General features: G+C 49.0%; 1 protein-coding gene across 1 annotated transcript; it reads right to left on the bottom strand.

Moving 5' to 3' along the window:
- Positions 1-1,058: 1,058 nt before the first annotated feature.
- On the bottom strand, positions 1,059-17,970 carry SPMIP6 (sperm microtubule inner protein 6). The gene is made up of 7 exons (XM_066618027.1): positions 17,836-17,970; positions 8,931-9,078; positions 8,220-8,332; positions 7,436-7,511; positions 7,078-7,291; positions 2,879-2,968; positions 1,059-1,164 (listed from the first exon to the last, which is right to left on the bottom strand). Exons 1-7 carry the CDS (start codon positions 17,968-17,970, stop codon positions 1,059-1,061), a joined length of 882 nt encoding a protein of 293 aa, XP_066474124.1.
- Between the last annotated feature and the right edge of the window lie 1,924 nt (positions 17,971-19,894).

Genomic DNA, 19,894 nt, shown 5'->3' with positions numbered 1-19,894 from the left:
TACGATTAGCCGTTTTGTTCTCAATACCCTTCCTAATGATCCCAAGCATAGAATTGGCCTTCTTCACTGCCGCCGCACATTGGGTCGACACTTTCATCAACCTGTCCACCACCACCCCAAGATCTCTCTCCTGATCTGTCACAGACAGCTCAGAACCCATCAGCCTATATGTGAAGTTTTGATTTTTTGCCCCAATGTGCATGACTTTACACTTACTGACATTGAAGCGCATCTGCCATTTTGCTGCCCATTCTGCCAGTCTGGAGAACACATGAACACTGTCAGCCTCCTGCACTCCATCCTCCAAAGGAAACCAGCTGTGCAGCTGTCTCACCACTTGGGGAAGAGGAGCACAAGCACTGAACGATATGTGATCCAGCTGTGAAAGGAGCAGGGGAGGAATGCCAGGTCCATCTTCTCCAGGAAAGACCACAGCTGAGAAAAGGGACCCCAGCACTGGAACCTGCCTTCTGCTGAGCCAGGCTTTGGTTTGGTTGTCTCAGCACTGGCTGCCAGCAGTTCTCCAGGGGTCAGAGAAGGATCTTTCCCAGCTGCATCTGGAGATGCTGCCAGGGATTGAACTGTCAGGCCCTTTGTCACTGAGCTGCAGCCCTCACCACCAGCTACATGTCCTGGGAATGTCCCAGATCAAGAAGTATTCACACACCAGGTACCTGCCCCTGTTCAGAATTGGCTGCATTACCATTGAGACACTTCCTGGAGGATAAAGCCAACCTCCCCAGAATTCTACTATGTTTATCCATTCCAGAGCCTGGTCTCGTGAAATGTTGCACAGCTTGCCTTAAGAATTTGAAGGCAGGAGACTAAAACCTCAAGCACACAATCAAGTTTTGTGTCTGGGTGAACTTCCTGTTTCTGCAGAGTAACTGCTCCTGGGGGAAGGAGATGGTACAACCCCCCTCCCCAGTAGTGTGTGCCCCCCTTGACTGCCAATTGGTTGCTGTGGTGAAGAGGAGGTCCCCTGCACACCCAGGAAAGAACGGAGGCCCCATTAGTCACCAGTGGCACTTTTAATGGCAGCCTGTCTCAACTCTTTCCTACCAACACGGCGGGGTGGGGAGGCACTCTGAAGCGAACTCAGGGTGAATTATATAGCTGTCCCTCTGTGGTCCCCCAGTCCTCTTGAAATGACTTGTTTCCCACCTGCCAGAAAAGGAGAGCAAGAGAGTCAGCCAGGATCTGAACAGGATGTTTCTTCCTAGATCCCAGCCAGATTGTCCCTCCCTTGAACAGGAGGGTCTGTCAGTGGCATCAATTGTGCCACACAAAAGTGGTGCTTAAACCTGGGCAAGCAACACCAGTTATCAACCCCCTTTAGGACGTTTGGATGCAGGTTTTCTAGGTTGCCCAAAGTGAAAACTAGAGCTGTTTCCTCTTACAATTACATCCAAGGTTGGGGGGGGGGGTCTGGTTGTCAATTGAGTGGGGCATTGGTCTCAATTTTTTGTTTTTAGGAAAGGGAGGAAGAGTTCTAGGACCACAGGTTGCAACTACTCCTTCGAAAAGGAGAAGAGCAGCCTTCTGGATCAGATCAAAACCCATCTCAGCAGCCTGCACAAGGGCCAACTGGACGCACCTGGCAGCCCCACAAGAGGACATGAACGTCATCACCCTCCCCTGCTTCCCCCACCCCACAGGCTGACCATGGAGGCACCACTCAGCCAGCATGGCCAGAAGCCCAGAGACATCTCCTCCATGAACGTGTCCAGGGTCCTTGTAGAGACAACCAAGGCAGCTGCGTCTTGTGACAGTGAATCCACAAGTTCATTTGTCTGTCCTGACCACTGTCAATGGGACAGGAAGTGGTGCTGGTATCTCAAAGGACGATGCTTCTGCTTTCTCTTTGAATCATTGCTACTGATTCCTAAAACACTTTTGGACCAGGTGCTTTCCTTACCTGCACCTCTCCTTTTGCTGCAGTGTTCCAGTTTGCCAAATCACAGAAATGAAACTGCTTTGCGCAAAATATATCTCCCCCGTTATAAAAAGTGGGCAGATCCGCGCCTGTGCATGGAGAGCCTGAGTTTCTCCAAAGCACAAGTTGGATTGCTTTCTTCTGGCACTGTCTGCTTATAGGCAATTATGTGCCACCTTTTATTATATTGTGACAGCACCTCTCTTCTGCACTGGAGCTCAAGACAGTCTCCATGTCCACGGGGTTTTAGTTGGGATTCATTCAGGCACTGGCCAGGTCTGGGCACACCCACTGCTGACAGGTGGCTGCACTGTGTGCTTCCTCCCTGTTTCCAAGGCCTCACAGCCCTTTCTGATTTTTTTTTTAAACTCATACAAAAGTTATGGCAGGACTACAAATGATGACCAATGAACTGGAAGAGTGGCTTCCCCCTACTCCCCCACCCCATGCCACTGCAGTGCTGTCGACCCCTGCAAGGGTGTTTCACTTGACACCAGTCCATCCAAATGGCTCAGGAGACTAGAAGAAAGTACTTTTGGTTGTCCTTGAGAGATGCATGTAGAGGTACATGCACAAGAGCACACCAAAGTCCCAGGCATGGTTTTGAGCACACATGAGACCATCGTCCTGACGAAGCTAAGCAGGCAACTTTGGCCATTGCCTGGATGGGCAACCACCTGGGGACCCCACGGACACCACCCTGAGCGCCACCACGGAAAAGACAAGATAACAATGTGACAAATTACTCCGATGCCTCCACTACCTCCCTGCGTGTGCTCGGGACATTAATAGGTGGATCTCTGAGGATCCCTGCAAAGCTCCCAAGAAGCCTCGGGGTGCCCCAGAACACAATTTGAAAACCACTGCAACACTTGATTATTGCTGGAGCTGGTTCCTGGCGCCCCCCTTCCCCATCCTCAAACCCATACTTGGACTCCTTACTTAAGGTTCATATATGGGAAAGACGGCGGCAGGTCGGGCACACGTGCGCACAGAGTCATCCCTTGGTGGTGGTCGTAATATGGGAAATTCCTGGAAGAGGAAGAAGAGCTCACAGTTACAGGCAGCAAAGGCTGGGCCTTGCACGCACTTGAGGGGCACAGAGAGGGCCTGGCATGTTAGTGAAACTTCCTGTCCTGCCACAGCAGTCTGTGAGGTGAGAGCTGAAGGGCAGGGGGCAAGTCAGAGGAGTCGAGACGGGCATGTCAGAACCACACTGTGGGATCAGACCAAGACCCAGCTGGCCTCTCATTGTCATTCAGTTGTATAGTACGATTCTTGTATTTGGTGCTGTACAAAGAAGGAGAAGACAGGTCCCTGCCCCAAGAGTCTGACAATCTAGAGTCTCTGCTAACTTGGCCAGAAGGAGGCACTGTTTAATTGGGGCTCCTCCTGTTCTGAGCAAGGAGTGAGCAACTGTCCTGTTCGCCCCAACATAGCAGTGGCTGATGGCTGGTGGCCCCTTTGCATCTTTTAAAACACTGTTTTTAAAGACTGTGAGCCCCTTTTGGGGACAGGGACCATTTCTCATTACTTTTGCTGTATAAATAGCTCTGGGAAATTTCTGTTACGGAAAAGCACTATATAAATATTCTTAATACTACTATACTGTACTAGCTATTGACAAAAGGGAGACGACAGAGGAAGGGAGGAGAAATGAAGGCTGGGATGAACGGGGAAGAACATGTAGTTGTCTCCATTTTATGTCTTGAGCTGCAGTAGGGAAGAAGGACTGTTTCTAGCCCCAGTTAGGGAGCAGCTTCTCACAACCAAGGTATGCAGCTGATGGCCATCTCCCTCTTTTGGTCACCAGGAGAGGTACCCCTGCCTCTCTCCACAAAACCTCCCCTTGGATGTCATGGCTTTTTGGCCATTGGCAGACCCATTTTCCAGGAATTCATGCAATCCCTTTTTGTTTTTTTAAGACAGCTGAACACCTGGCCACAACCACATGTTGTGGTAGTGAATTTCATCAGTTAATTATAACTTGTGTGAAGAAAAGGGGAAACAACTCAATCTAGAAAAGGGTTTACCCTACAGGATCAACAACTCCAGTCTGATTCAGCAAAGCCTCTTAAGCATTTACACAAATCCCATAGCTTGATTTAAACTGAGGACTTCTTAAAGGCAAGGCGTGGAGAGAAGGATGGAACAGATTCATGGTTTAGAAAGCGACGGTGAAGGAGAGGATGGGAAGTGCCTCTCTGGGTGCTAATGAAGTCCTTTGCAAGCCCTTATGGGCTACACTCAATGCACATCACACCAGATTCAGATATTCATAGCAAGATCATGTTAGGTCTGTGCCTTTGCAAAAGGAAGGAACACAAGAGGCAGCAAGCAGAGGGAATTGGCTGACTCTAGCGTGGAGGGGGACCTATCACATGATGCAAACAGCATTGGGAGGCAGGAAAAGCTGAGAGACCCCAAGAGCCATGCAACCCCCACCCCACCTGGACATAAGAACATAGGAAGAGCCCCACTGGATCAGGCCATGGCCCATCTAGTCCAGCTTCCTGTATCTCACAGCGGCCCACCAAATGCCCCAGGGAGCACACAAGGCAACAAGAGACCTCATCCTGGTGCCCTCCCTTGCATCTGACATAGCCAATTTCTAAAAACAGGAGGTTGCACATACACATCATGGCTTGTAACCTGTAATAGATTTTTCCTCCAGAAACTTGTCCAATCCCCTTTTAAAGGCGTCCAGGCTAGACGCCATCACCACATCCTGTGGCAAGGAGTTCCACAGACCGACCACACGCTGAGTAAAGAAATATTTTCTTTTGTCTGTCCTAACTCTCCCAACACTCAATTTTAGTGGATGTCCCCTGGTTCTGGTATTATGTGAGAGTGTAAAGAGCATCTCCCTATCCACTCTGTCCATCCCCTGCATCATTTTGTATGTCTCAATCATGTCCCCCCTCAGGCATCTCTTTTCTAGGCTGAAGAGGCCCAAATGCTGTAGCCTTTCCTCATAAGGAGGAATAACAAGATAACAAGATAACAAGAGACCTGCATCCTGGTGCCCTCCCTTGTATCTGACATAGCCCATTTCTAAAATCAGGAGGTTTTATGTGCACATACACATCATGGCTTTTAAACCGTAATGGATTTTTCCTCCAGAAACTTGTCCAATCCCCTTTTAAAGGCATCCAGGCCAGATGCCATCACCACATCCTGTGGCAAGGAGTTCCACAAACCAACCACACGCTGAGTGATCATTAAATGTGCTCAGCAACATGTGCAACTCTACAACCCTGGAAAATGGACCAGTTGGAGACCTTTGCTCTGTCACTGAAAAAACTCCATAGTCAGGGAATTAGAGGACAGGTCCTCTCATAGATTGAGAACTGGTTGGAGGCCAGGAAGCAGAGAGTGGGTGGCAGTGGGCAATTTTCACAATGGAGAGAGGTGAAAAGTGGTGTGCCCCAAGGATCTGTCCTGGGACCGGTGCTCTTCAACCTCTTCATAAATGACCTGGAGACAGGGCTGAGCAGTGAGGTGGCTAAGTTTGCAGGCGACACCAAACTTTTCCGAGTGGTGAAGACCAGAAGTGATTGTGAGGAGCTCCAGAAAGATCTCTCCAGATTGGCAGAATGGGTAGCAAAATGGCAGATGCGCTTCAATGTCAGTAAGTGTAAAGTCATGCACATTGGGGCAAAAAATCAAAACTTTAGATATAGGCTGATGGGTTCTGAGCTGTCTGTGACAGATCAGGAGAGAGATCTTGGGGTGGTGGTGGACAGGTCGATGAAAGTGTCGACCCAATGTGCGGCGGCAGTGAAGAAGGCCAATTCTATGCTTGGGATCATTAGGAAGGGTATTGAGAACAAAACAGCTAATATTATATGCCGTTGTACAAATCTATGGTAAGGCCACACCTGGAGTACTGTGTCCAGTTCTGGTCGCCGCATCTCAAAAAAGCCATAGTGGAAATGGAAAAGGTGCAAAAGAGAGCGACTAAGATGATTACGGGGCTGGGGCACCTTCCTTATGAAGAAAGGCTACGGCGTTTGGGCCTCTTCAGCCTAGAAAAGAGACGCCTGAGGGGGGACATGATTGAGACATACAAAATTATGCAGGGGATGGACAGAGTGGATAGGGAGATGCTCTTTACACTCTCACATAATACCAGAACCAGGGGACATTCACTAAAATTGAGTGTTGGGCGGGTTAGGACAGACAAAAGAAAATATTTCTTTACTCAGCGTGTGGTCGGTCTGTGGAACTCCTTGCCACAGGATGTGGTGCTGGTGTCTAGCCTAGACGCCTTTAAAAGGGGATTGGACAAGTTTCTGGAGGAAAAATCCATTACGAGTTACAAGCCATGATGTGTATGCGCAACCTCCTGATTTTAGAAATGGGTTATGTCAGAATGCCAGATGCAAGGGAGGGCACCAGGATGAGGTCTCTTGTTATCTGGTGTGCTCCCTGGGGCATTTGGTGGGCAGCTGTGAGATACAGGAAGCTGGACTAGATGGGCCTATGGCCTGATCCAGCGGGGCTGTTCTTATGTTCTTATGTTCTTATCACACCAATCATGTGCCATGCCTGAAACTTCAGCTGGGCACATTGTATTAGCCCCATTATCCATATGTCCAAATAACTAGTGAATGACAATGAGCTGAGCTTAGCATCTCCAGTCCGTTGACTCACCTGCTGTTTCATTAGGCCAGTGGGCTGGTATCCCTATTCTACTTTTTACAGCCTTCTGCTGTGGTGCGCTGCTCCCTTTTTTGAGCCCTGTGGCAGTAGCCACACTGTCCTGAGCAGCATGTTGCATTTTGCGATAGCCATGAAGGACCTTATGCTGCTGGAACACATGGACACTTTGTGCTGAGTCACATCTCTGTTCCAGTCACTGTCTTCCCTAACTGGCAGCATCTCTTACAGGTCCCAGCCAAGGGTCTTTCCCCTCTCCTGCAACCTGACCCTTTTAGTGGAGATGCCTGGGATGGAAGCTGGACCTTCAGTGTGCAAAGCAGGTGCTCTACCACTAAGCAGAAGCTGTTCCCCAGAGGGACATGGGCCTCCACCTGCCTGAGCCCCTCCTCTCACCACAGAGAACCCCTTTTACAGTCCTTCCCCCCAGCCAAGGAGGGAGGGCCCCAAGGGAAGATTTGGGGCAAAACCCTCCGAACCTTACAATCTTCTCAACTAATTGGCTGATCTGCCTCTCGTTGCTGGGTGCTCCGTCCACGTAGTAGTCCATGCCTCGCAAGCAGTAATGGCGCCCGGTGCAGGGACTGTAGTAGCCTTGATACGGCATCCGGCCAGGGATGGTGTAGTGGTGCTGGATGGAGGGAAGCTGCTTCCGCGACAAGCTGTTGAGCATGTTAACCACAACTTCCCGTTCTAAAGAAATGAGGGGAGGGGTGAGGGTGAAAAGGGGAGGAATGCTTGGGCTCTGGGGATGGGGATCAGCCTTCCTCCTCCTCCTCCTCCTCGGTCCACCCTATTTCCCTGCTCTTCTCTTCCAGGATAGTGCAGGTGTGTTACCATAATTGTTGAGCCGCTCAGGTTTTGGAGGGTACTGCATGGGCATCCCGCGAAGTATCGTCTCCATCCCAGCCTCCTGCAAGAAAAGGTCACATTGTGTGAGCAAAACTGTGCAGCTGGGAACAAGGCTGGCTGCAGTTGGGGGCTGCGTCTTTGCAAACTCAACAAGAACTTCGCATTCTGACAAAAGGTACTTCATACAGCTCCACAGCAGAAGCTAAGCTCCCGGCATCAAGCTCCGTTTGGATGGGAGACTGTCTGGGAGATGCAAGAAAACAGTCCTGGGAACAAGGCTGGGTCAAACATACTGCTCCAGATACAGTATTGTGCGTTATGGGCACTAGTCAACAGGGGCCTGTGAGACTACAAGCCACACAGGATGGGCAACTCTGGCTTGTTCATCTGCCCATTCCAGACAAAGCTCTGGGTGTTCAGTGCATGTGCAAAGCTCCACCCGGTGTGATTGCACAATGTTCACAAAGACAAACAGGATAGTAAAAGGCACAGGAGAATGTGGGGGGGGGGGGGTTGACAAGAAAGGCACAAGTGGAGTAGAAGGAGGGCAAGGGGGCATCAGGGGAGAAGAGGGGCAGATATGGGGCCAGTGAAGAGTTAGGGATGGCAGTGCAGGAGCATCTTCACTGAACAGTGGCCCCACAGCACTCTGGTAACATGTGCACGAAAGACTCACATGGGTGGGATCCTCAATATTGCCCTGCCCCTCCCTGCGGAACCCACCACCTGGGAGGGAGTAGTCAAGTCTCCATGGAGTCACAGGGATTACCCTGGGGATCCGTGGAAGGTAGGTGGTATATTTGTTCCACGCCGCACTGTTGTAGGGACCAGTCCTCCAGGTTGCGTACCTGTCATCTCCGATGAATACTGGGTTGTACTTCTCTGTTGTTGAAAGAAAGAAACACATTCAGCCAGAGGAGGGGACTGGAATGCCCTAAGGGAGCAAGGCTGAAGGGAAAGTCTGTGCTCAGGAGCTGGGTTGGAGGGCCTGCTGGAAGGAAGGAATTAGGCAAGGAACCCCAGCTGAAGCACAAGGGGCTCAGGTCAGGGGGGTCAAGGGACTAGAAACAAGGGCTCACAGGTGCAGAGAGAGGGTTGCAGCCTGGGAGAAAAGCAGGCAGTCGCTGTCAGACTGCGCAGGAAAGAAGGAGGCCTTTCTGAGGCTCAACAAACCACAGGGAGCAGAGAGAGATGGTGTCACAGGAAGTGTGTGTGTGTGTGGTGGGGAACCAGTCTTCACACTTGGTTGCAAAGAAGGCTACAGAGAGATGGGAATGGAGGGGGGAGGACAAATTGGAGGGCAGGCTGGCAACCGGAGGAAATGAGGTCTGAAGCATTAGGGGCCTCAGTTCAGTCCTGGGGACAAATGGAAGCCCTCAAATGTGACTCCTGCATCTTGGGGACCAGGGAGGAGGAGCCGGGCATGCAGCAGAGGGGGGTGCAGGAGCAGGAGCAAGAACCTCCATGGCTCCCCAAGTACCTTCTTCCCTCGTCACCCAGTACTTGTACGGTCGGTAGGCCGTTGGCTCTATCGTGTTCTTGTAGGAATATTCTTGCACCGCCTTCTTTACCATCTTCTCCAGGTGGGCTTGGTCGACCTGACTGTCCAATCTGGGCACTGCTAAGCCCTGAAAGACAGCAGACAGTTGTGTGAATGCATCACAGGTGGTGGGGGAAGAGTAGTTAACCTTTCCCAGTGTGACATTAGCCAGAGGATGAACTCTGGGCAGCAACTCATTTTTAACACAGGCTGTACTTTGGACAGAGCAAAACTGAAGGGGTCAGCCACACTCACTCTGCTCTCTGCCTTACTCCCAGGCAGACCCAGCCTCCTGCAAAGGACTCTAATCCTCCCAGCTCCCTAAGATGCATGAAAAAATTTATGCAAAAAAAGTTATTTCTGAACCACTGGCCCTAACACAGCTGTGGAGCCCTCCACCTGAGTCTTGTTGGTTGGCACTTGCGATGCACATAGGAGGGAGAGGAGTCTGGCTGACGTGTCCTTTCCCTGTTGCTTGAAAGCGAGTAGGAGGAAAGTGGCTGCTGAGGTGGGCAGCATTTACTGGCCTGACTGTAACTGTGGGCCACCGGTTGTTTCTCTCTAACTCAGAGTCTGGTTTGCTTCTAAGGCAACCAAGCATGGAATCAATCCCTCTTTCCATGAGAAGGAGCAAAACAGAAGGAAGTTGAACTGGTAATTTTCAAACCACCGGTGAAGGGAAGGGATGTTCACCCGCTTGGCACAGGCAAGCAGCCCTGAAGAATGTTGCTTCTGTGCCCAGCTAGCCCAAGACACAATGGGAGAGGTCAATCCTAGTAGAGAAGACCTTCTGGAGAACTGCCCCCAAAGGTTCCGGGCAGAGGGGAGGAAAAGAGGCAGCAGGCAAACGGGGTTCACTTCTGCCTACCTGCACGATCTTCCCCAGAAGACACAGAGCTTTGCACTGGAAGCTGGTAACCAAGAGCAATGTGGGGAGCTTTCCCTCCCTTGGTCAATAGGGGAGTGAAGGGCACACAATATGCAGTAGAAGTCAGAGGCCACCTTTGCAGACAGCGCAAAGGAGGGCTAGGGTGGGGCAAAGCCAGCCTCATAACAGGGTGTGTCCTGCTTGCATATGGCACTCTGCGCCTGTGGGCCTGCCAGACTCACTTTGCACCTGCTGGGGTCAGAGGCAGGAAGAGTTTCTATGCCCTCTTTTCCTGATTCAAGCTGTGTGGGAGGATCGCTGAGGGGACTTTGCCCAAGAAGCTCCCAAGTGCTGGAGCCAAAGCTGGGAGCCATTTCAGGTCTCTCCAGGATCGTTAGGTAGGGAGTGAGCCAGGATTAGGCCCGCTCTGCAGTGACATCTCATGTCTTCCCTAGGGCTGTACCCAGATCCCTCTTTCTATATTCTGGCGCTGGGGGGAGAAAGCAGTTCCTTTGTCCAGGCCTGCAAATGTCAAGATCCAGCCTGCTGCTCTTCATCTTTTTCTTAATTGGCTGCTTAAATTTTTAATTTTGATTTTATTGATAGGCTTTATTCCTTTATTGTACTAGGCACCTTGGGATTATGAAAAAGGGCATGATTTTTATAAATTAAACAAACAAAAACGGAGCAGGACTGATCTTTTGACTCACTTGTAGTTGAACTGCTAAGCACAAAACCCCAACATCACTGCAGAACATTCTGCAACAACCTGAGATGTGTTACTGACACAGGGCAGTAACACATGTGTTACTGTGCTGTTTGAGGCAAGATCTGGGGCTTTTGCATGCAGTTCTGGTGCCATATTTGACTCAGAGAGCAGAACCAGCCGGCTGAGCAGAAATGTAGTTGCTGTTGAAGAATTACCACATGATGTGACACAGGGCGGGTGATGCCTTCTCCTCCTCTTCCTTAAATGGTGCCCCTGGAATTCACAAGGAAACCCGAGTTCTGTGCACGAGGCTGGGTTGTGCCTGTGCCTTGTCACTTGTTCACTGCAGGACTTGCCACAGAAACTAGTATCTTTCTCCAGGGAAAGCTCACTTTCACCTGGCCTGGGCAGTTTGGTGCTAAACTGAGTTGGATATTAACGAAAGAGCCAGCAATCTTTCCCTTTATGTCAAAGTGCGGATAGTTCTGGGACTGATATAATACTTGACTTATTACTGTACAGTCTCTGGTTCAAGTGTCTCCCTTATATATCTGTCAGTCGACACAACTCCCCAAAAAGGTAGCTCAGTGTCATGAGCTTCATTGCAGATGACGGCTGACCATAGAGCAGAAACTTTGTTTGGAGACTTAAGAAGTCAATGTAAGAAGTGTCCCAGAAGTATCTTTATGACGGTGGAGCTCCTCCAGGGTAGTTTGACACTGACGTGGATTTGGTTAAAGTTCTACTGAACTGGCACTGCAGAGTGTGGGGATTTCTAGGATCTGGAGTTATTGGAGTTACTCCAGGGTTTGAGAGAGCAATGGATTCTCAGGCTGAGGCCACCTGCATAAGTGAAACTAAGAATGGCTCTCTTTACTTTTCACGTTCCTGCCTTGCAAAAATTGAGAGAACTGTTTAATGTCACAGGAAATGCACAAGAACAGTCACTAGACATTCTAAGATGCTCCTTTGGACTATGGCTGTGTCTTTGAAAAGACTTTGCGGACATGCCTGTATGAGTAGACATGGTTTTAAAGACAGATGCTTTATGGTTTTAAAGTCAGAAGTCAGATCAATGTCCCACCTACTTCAGTCTTGCCTATTCTTGCATCAAAATAATCTGCTCGGCCTGTTTTGTTTCAGTGTCCAAAGGGGAGGCCAGAATCACAGAGTTTGGAGAGAGGGTTTTCTGGGTAATTTAATCCAAGCTTGACCAAATTCTGTATTCTTGAGGATCACTTGATTCTCCACGTGCCCTTTTCATGAGTTCTCAGACCCCATCAAACAGAAAAGGCCTTACAATTATGGAGTGTGAACACTTGGGCAAATTGGAGCATTAATGGTACATTTCTCCTAGATTTGGGTTGTAAAGTGTAGAGCAATTCTATTTCTTAGAAGTTGACACCATTCCCTTTTTTAAGCACCTTGAGGTGGAGTGCTTTGCAAGCCAGATTTGCCCACAGACCATCAGTTGACTGTCCATAATCTGTTGGCGTTGGAGATAAGGATCTCAACTCACAACTGTGCCTTCCCTAGTGGTATTGGGCATACTCTTTTGGAGTTAAAAGGAGAATATGGGAGTGAAGAAGAAAGAGAAAGCCTGGTCAAAAGAAGAAGTGAAAAATGGAGTGCAATTTTCTAGAAAGATATGAAAAAGGCTGCTGTTTAAGGTGGTTTTGGTTCTAAAAAGATTGAAAGCTACTGATCTAGACTAAAAACTTGCCCTAAAAGAGGGCAGTTTAGCTGAAAGCAGCCTTAACAGATTAGATGACATCTTTCTTGAAGAAAAAAAAAAAACTTCAGAAGTTCCTCAACCTCTGTGGTTCTCAAATTTGCTCCCCAAACCCAGACCTTGCAGATTCCTAGCTAAGAATCAACCATCAATTCTGCTGCTCTTTCATTATCTCTATCATTGTTTCCAAATTTCCAATACTTTCTCCCGTTCTCATGTGCACATGCATGCATACATGCACAGACATGCCCACACATGGCTTGACTCATCCACAGACACATGTAGAGATTTACCTTGGAAAGATGCTCTTCCCCCGTGCTAGCCATTCTGAGTACGGGCTCCTTGTAGGTTTGTTTTGTCAGGCATGGCATTCGGTAGGAATCCGTGTAGGTGCTGATGGGAGTGTCTGTTTTATGTGCAAAGATGAACATCTCTCCAGAGTTTTGCCTTTCCTGGAAATTCTACTAAACTAACTCTCAACTACTCTCAAAATTTCCTAGCAAAAGGGGTTTCTGTATTATCACTATGAAGAATCCACTTGCGACCAGAACTATAGATAAGAAAATAAAAGAGGAGAATCGCTGAACTCTTGTAACAAACTACAGCCTGTTAATGTCTCTCAAATCTCACATCTTTTCCCTAACATTAAGTCCTGCTTGCATCACTTGTGATGTCACAGTCAGGGAAGGTAGCCACAGTACAGCTGGACAAAAGAAAAGGGGGTCCAGCACATATTGCAAGGAGCCAGAGTGCAAAGAGCACAACTTTGGAATATGCCTTTGCTCTAAACTTCAAAATACACAGGAAAAGCCTGGCTACTGGGATCAAATCAAAAGGGGTTCAGCTGTCCCAGTATCCGTTTCCAATAAGGGCCAGCTAGATGCTTCCAGAGCCCACAAGCAGCAATTAGAGGCAACATCCCATGTGTTGTCCACCCTTCTCTACCACAGCTGAAAAAATTAATTGTTCAATTTAAAATTGCACTTTGATGGACTGGTTGCAAAACTGTAGAGGGGAGATTAGAGCAGCAGAAGTGGAATTGTGTTAGATGAGGTCCAACATCTGCCTGATGTCGCGTTGTCTCCTCAGACTGGCAGCAGCTTGCCAGGGCTTCAGGCCTGCTACTGGAGATTGAACCTGGCTTCTTTGGCACACCAAGCATGCATTGCTGCACCATAGCACTCCACAGGCCTTTGCCAGCTTCATCCCACATTGCGTGCCCAGGGAGGATGGCTTTGAATTACACAAGAGGGAGATTTAAATTCAGTGTTATGCAATTGGTCCTCAGTGAGCCAAAGCCCACCTCTTGAGTAAGCTGCCAGAGGAGGATGTGGACTCTGACAGGGATGCGTGGATGACCAGTTCCAACATTAGTCAAGCTTTGATATCTAGGGCAGTGGTGTTCAACATTTTTCATGCCTAGTAGGAGACTGGGACACGCTGCCAATCCCACCTTCCTCCTGGAACCCAATCTGCCCACCTGCCTCATTACTTTTTATCTCTTGGGACTTCACAACAATCCTGTGAGGTACTAGCTTGAGGAGGGCTGGCCTTACGAGCTGTGGGACAAGATAGTGAGAAGAAGCTGTGCAGGGTTATATCAAGGACTCACTTTTGATAAGGCAGTGCCATTATTGGACTGGATCCATGCCTTCTTTTGCACAGGCTTTTGAAAGGTTGCTGCAACCCCCGAAATGATGCTGTGCGACCCCATTAGGGTCCCAAACCACAGGTTGAAGAACCAAAGTTTTCCAGGTTGCAATGGGAAGGATGCTTTCTGTTCTTTACTCGAAAGGTTGTATAGTATATTCCTCGAACAGCCCGATCCCTTACAACTGTGGGATGGCTGAGGTCCTTTCTTTTGCTTCCCAACATTTCACTCCCTCCTCTGTCCAGTCAGTCAGGAGCAGTGGTGATGCCCCTGGGATTCCACTGAGCCTGTCAGCTGTAGTGTAGGCAGCGCTGACTGCTCTGGTGCATCTTTATTCCTTTCTAGGGTGATGGCGGTACCTATAACCTGGTGAGAGGAAAGTGTCGATGTCTCGCCACTGCAAGAGACATAAGGTGCCTGCAGTTTTCCAAGACACCTTTTGGACTCTCCTGTGTCAGAGACAGAACTGCCACCCACAGCCATGGAGGTCCTGCCCAGCAATAGGATTCTGCCTGGGCCTGCATCAGCCCTTTTGCTTCAACCTATTGACAGGCAAATCCAGCCTGGGCACCAGACCTCCCTGAACACAAAGATTGCTCCTAGCTGCTCTTTGCAGTCTGGGCCTGCTGAAGTCATGCTGTGCCACACATTTTTAAAATCATTATTAAAACATTTCTGCTCCTCCTTTCGCCCTTGGGGGATGCAAACCTTTGGGAGTCTTACCATATCCATTCAAATAGTTCATTAAAAACACAAACACTACAAAATAAACTAAAAATCACAGCAGGAAAACTCTTGCCTAGATAGCCTGCTCTGCAGCCTCCAGCAGAACTCTGGCCAAGAGAGACACAACTGCACACAAGAGGGCCGGGAATGCCACAATCTGGGGGCCACCATTGAGAAGGCTCTTTCATGTCTTGCTGCCAGCTGGACATCAGGGGATGTGCATGAGAGCCTCACCCCCTGATCTTAATGAAAGGAGGAGGCAGGTCTTTCAGGCACCTTTGCTGTGAAAGTCTGAAGAAGTTCCTTTGTATCTTAAACCTGACCCCGGAGGGGGGGGAGTCCACCTATTCCAATAGAATAAAAACTTCATGGGGGACAGTGCTCAGATCCAGCCCTCCGAGGCCAGAGCACCCATTACCTCCCATTTTGTGTATGTCTGATCTCGGAAGCTAAGCAGGGTCAGGCCTGGTTAGTACTTGGATGGGAGACCGCCTGGGAATACCAGGTGCTGTAGGCTTATACCATAGTCTTTCGAGACTGAAGGTTGCCAACCAACCAACCAACCAACCAACCAAAAGCCAGGAATTCGAGGTTTGCTCCCAGCACTTTGCGTACAGAGCTCATGTGGAGGAACGAGTGAGAACACTGTGCTCCCACCCTCAGTGCGCAACAATTTAGGTCCCTCACCTTCCTCCGCTGGGCTGGATGGGGGAAGGAGCAAGATCGCTTTTTCTTCTTCATGGACTCTTTGGAGGAAATAAGAGCTCTGGGAGTGATCCTGGCTTACTTCATGTCTCCAGCTTTGATATTAGAGTCCACATGAAAGAAGGAGCCAGCAGGGCTGGGGGTGGTGGTGGTCGGAGCTATGCACTGCTTCAGGCAGCCTAATAGCGCCAGCCTGCCCCAGTTTGCACCACATACCATCATCAGGACTGAGCTCTGTAAAATCCTTCATAGCTGATCTATTCTATAGGATTCACTGCCACAAGATGTGGTGACAGCCACTAGCTCAGACAGCTAGAGCCAGCACACATAGCAGGGAGACAATTCTGCTACACATGGGGCAGTTTCGGAGATAGTTTCAGAGATACTGAATCCCTGAGGCAGGAGAGCAACGACAACAGTTTGGGAAACTGGGAACAGGCCCTCTGCTCCTGCCTGTGGGATTCCCAGAGGAGATCTGGTTGATCACTGTGAGAAAGAGGATACTGGACTAGATGGATTTCCTTAGGCCTGACCCAACAGGGCTCCATCTCTTGATAAGTGATAGTGACTAAGGGAGGGGGGTCTACTGAAGGAAGCATCCTGAAAATGGAGTGGGGTTTGGAAGAGGGATTGGACTGGACCACAGTTTTGCTTTTTTGCACAGCAAGCCACAGTGCACACTGCAAACTATCATCCTCACTGCAAACTGGGGGAACTACAGTGCTAGTGTGAGCTGCATATTAGGGGTGATGAGAAAACATGGAAACACAACAGGCATTTGCTCGGGCTTGGGGGCACCTTTAAAAATTATTAAATTTTATTATGTTTTCTTAGAGGAAAGTACCCAGGAAGCTTGTCCATGGACACAGCCTTGGCTTCCTTTCCTGACCGACTTCTATCTCCATACTCTCCCTGCTATACACACTCTACACAGCAGAGGGCACTACTGTTACAAAACAAAGCCCAGAACCGAGAGGGAGTTTGGTTTTCAAGCAGATTCAAGCCAGCATCTCTATCCTGCCCCTTGCCAGCTTTTCTTTCCAGTCTCACTAAAGTGGAATCCACACAGAAAAGGGTAAAAGGAAATGCATGCGTGAGCAACCGCAACTGCTCTTTGAATAGTTTTTAGGTGTTTCAGCTGAGGGGCTTGTTCCCACCACCCGTCCCAGCCCGATACCCCAAAGTGCAACACAGCTTTTTGGAACCATAAAACTCCTTAGACTGGCCCTGCATGTAGCAGCACAAAATTATCTGCACTGCTTCCACAGACCAGGGTGGGTGGTGCCATTAGCATCAGTTTCCTATGATGAACGCGAGGCCAACCTGTGGAAAGCGGTAACTGCCTTTCTCTGGGACAGTTCCTGTATTCCCCATTGTCTTCACCAGCTCCCAACCCGCAAGTGTTTGGACAGATTCATAAAGATGATAGGACAACACAGGAGCGGAAGTACTTCTTGGGGGATGTAGGGCCCCAAGGTGATAAATTAAAGGCACAGATCTCACCACAGGGCAATTTTGTAAACCATCTCTGAAGTCTGGGAATAAAGGAGCTGAGCAAACTCCTTTTTTTGAAAGAAAGAGCAACCCCAGGAGGACAGCTCATGGATAGTAGACCTTTGACGTATCAGAAAAATCAGCCCCCAAATGTCCCCACTGTGAGATGGATCTCACAATGGGGAAAAACTACCCGTAATCTTCAGCTATGCACAGAAGCTCTCTGTGGACAGCTAAAGAGAGGTTGCCTGTAACTTCTGATCGTGTGATGCCAGATGTGTGGGAGTGGGCAGCAAAGGCTTTGGGATGTGTCTTTTTGCGCTCTCCTGGCTTACAACGTGTGAAGCAAGGTGATCCCCAGCTCTAAAAAAGATGGCCCTAACAAAGCCTTACTGTGTAAAGGGCTCATGGACAGGGTGCTGGATACACGTATGGATGACCTGCTGGGTGCATGTGTGGGAGACTTGGGATTGAACCAGAAAGATCCCCATGTGGCCTAAGGGAAGTCATCATTTCCCAGCCTCACTCTTGCAGAACTGTTATGAGGACAAAAATGGGAACGCAGAACTAAAACCTGGGTGACTCGGTGACTAGACTCAATTGGTAGTTCAAAACAGAAAAGGGAAAGTGCTTCTTCTCACAAATGCAGGCCTCACTTTTGGGATTCATTATGGTTCTGCAATGTATGGCGAGGCCCGGACAGCACTGATGGCTTCAAAATAAAGGCTGAGGCAGTCATGGAGGACAGGCCTGCCAGATACCAGACAGGAAGGACAACGCTGTCGCCACCACGCCTCTCATCAGTTATCCAGAGGTGTCTGACTAGCCACTGCTGCACAGGATCCTGGCACAGATCCTGCAATGCTGCCCTTATGCTAACCTTCCCACCGTACACACCAGCTGCAGGTTGGAAGTCCTCCTTTACACCTGATAGGAAAATACCATCACATTGAGCGTTACCTGCGTCACAAACTTGTTTTCACTCCACATGGTCACCGGGGCCTCCTCGAAGGTCTTCTTCATGGTGTTTGGAGGCCGGAAGGAGTCAGCATAGGTGCTGATGGGGGTCTTGGTTTTGTGTGCAAAGAGGAACATCTTGAAATGGGGCCTGGCACGTCTTCAGAGAACTTCAGAGCCTCCACGTGGGTCAGAAGGAGAGCAGGTGCAGTATATGTCATCAGCAAGAGTGTCCTGAGCCTCAACGTCATTTAGTTTGGGAGACGTTCCTGTCTCTGGCTGCTGTGAATGCCAAGGAAGCGAGAGGGGCTCTTTGTGCTGGTGAGACAAAATTGGTGAGTGTTTTGTTTTCCTGAAGATCAAGCCCCTGCCAGCAGCCAGCCTCTGCATCACATGTGATGTCACAGTTAGCAGGGACAGTGCTGCAGAAGTGGACAGGTGGGGAGCAGCTCTTGTGCCACAGGGAGGCCCCCCAGATACGGCCAAAGACTTCAGCAGTTGGCTACAACACCAGAACAAGCTGGCTACCGATGAAATCTATGCAGCTGCTATGGGTGGACATGCTCCCTGTCTTTCGAAGTGTGTTCCTTCCCCTTCCTAGCACCACTGCTCTGCTTTCTAACTGCATGCAGCCTTTCCCATGTTTTTCAGCTTCTAATGCACCTCCATGCAAACCACTTGGAAAATGGGCCTGCAAATCTAAAAAGGGCCAGGCGATGCTACTGTAGAGAGTGGCTGCTAGGAAGAAAGCTAAGTACATTCAGGGGTATTGCTATTTTGAGTCTACAAAGGAAAAGCCATTGTACTTTAAAAACAAATAATTTCCTTCCTTTGGGAAACATTTCCTCCAAGTTGCATGGCAAGAACCCATCTGTGCACTGCAGACAATTCTGGTGTGTTCTGTACAGCATGAACTTAATAGGCATGAGATACAAACCAGGTCTGTTGGCCCCTTTATGCACTGAAACTGTCCTGCAACACCTCCAATATTCCCTTATCACTGTACAACATCAAAGATCGGTGATGGATGACAAGCAGCCTTGTAAGAAAGGTTGCTCACTATTGCTCATCGAGGAGGCCTGACTAAGCTGTTGGGAAACTTTCAGGCTTCCCTGAATGTCATCTGAAAGTCTCTCCTCTTGCAATGAAGAGGGTCCACACATCACTTGAAAGGGTGGGTGCAAGTTACTTCCAGCTGTGAATTCTCCATGAAAAACAATCCTCCTTCCATGGTTTGGTGTAAAAGTATTTATGTAAACCAGCTGCCAAGAGTGACTGTGCTGGCCAGGACAAATGTTTTGACGAACCACTGCAAACTGAACCACAAAGACATTTAAGGTGTATCCCGACTGCTCCGTAGTGTGGATTTTTCCAGTTATTCTACAGCAGGATATGGGTGAATCTGAAGCACAACAGGCCTCACAGTCAGAATTCTGATAAAACGGAATGTTTGAAACTAGTTTTAATTTGGGATTGTTGTAGGGCACTTTAGGTAAGTGGAAAGGAAGCATGTAAACCTCCACAAAAAAATAAACTAAACACACACACAGGCTTTTGGAAAGCCAATCTCCACATTGTAACTTGGAGGTTACAATGGCATGTGAGTCTCTGGTCCAAAAACTGCAAGACACCCTGGGCAACAAATGTCCAGTGTTGTCAATTTCTCATCCTTTTGGTGTAGTGCATACAATGGAGTGGGAGTGTGGCACATTTGGGCAGTGGAAGGTTCATTTGGATCCAGTATGGGATGTCATGCAACACGTGGCCTGCCTTACAATATGGTTGTGAAGATGCAGTTGTAACACAGAGCGATTGCCATAAAGGCAACAGGTTCAACCAGTGAATTTGAAAAGCCTTCTCTTTCTGTTTGAGAATGTTAATGTCCTTCCATCACTTTCAAATTTCCAAAACTTCAGATACCTTTCCAAGAGACACGCACCTGTGAAGGGAGGTGCATGAAGTGCCCCACCAGATGGACCTCGTGGCTCCAGGTAAGCCAATTCCACAGCACCTCGTGCTCAAAGTCAGTGTGTGGTCATCTTTGTCAGAACACCCTTTCTGA

The sequence above is a fragment of the Tiliqua scincoides genome, chromosome 2 (genome assembly GCF_035046505.1).
Source record: "Tiliqua scincoides isolate rTilSci1 chromosome 2, rTilSci1.hap2, whole genome shotgun sequence".
NCBI lineage: Eukaryota > Metazoa > Chordata > Lepidosauria > Squamata > Scincidae > Tiliqua > Tiliqua scincoides.
This window is presented reverse-complemented; position numbering and strand designations above follow the sequence as displayed.

Excerpts from the sequence above, each read along its gene's own strand:
- SPMIP6 (XM_066618027.1), bottom strand. The coding sequence starts at position 17,970 with ATGTTCCTCTTTGCACACAAAACCAAGACCCCCATCAGCACCTATGCT. Across the intron at positions 9,079-17,835 it reads AAAACAAGTTTGTGACGCAG|GGCTTAGCAGTGCCCAGATT; the intron begins GTAACGCTCAAT and ends GCTGTCTTTCAG. Across the intron at positions 8,333-8,930 it reads CTGGGTGACGAGGGAAGAAG|AGAAGTACAACCCAGTATTC; the intron begins GTACTTGGGGAG and ends TTTCAACAACAG.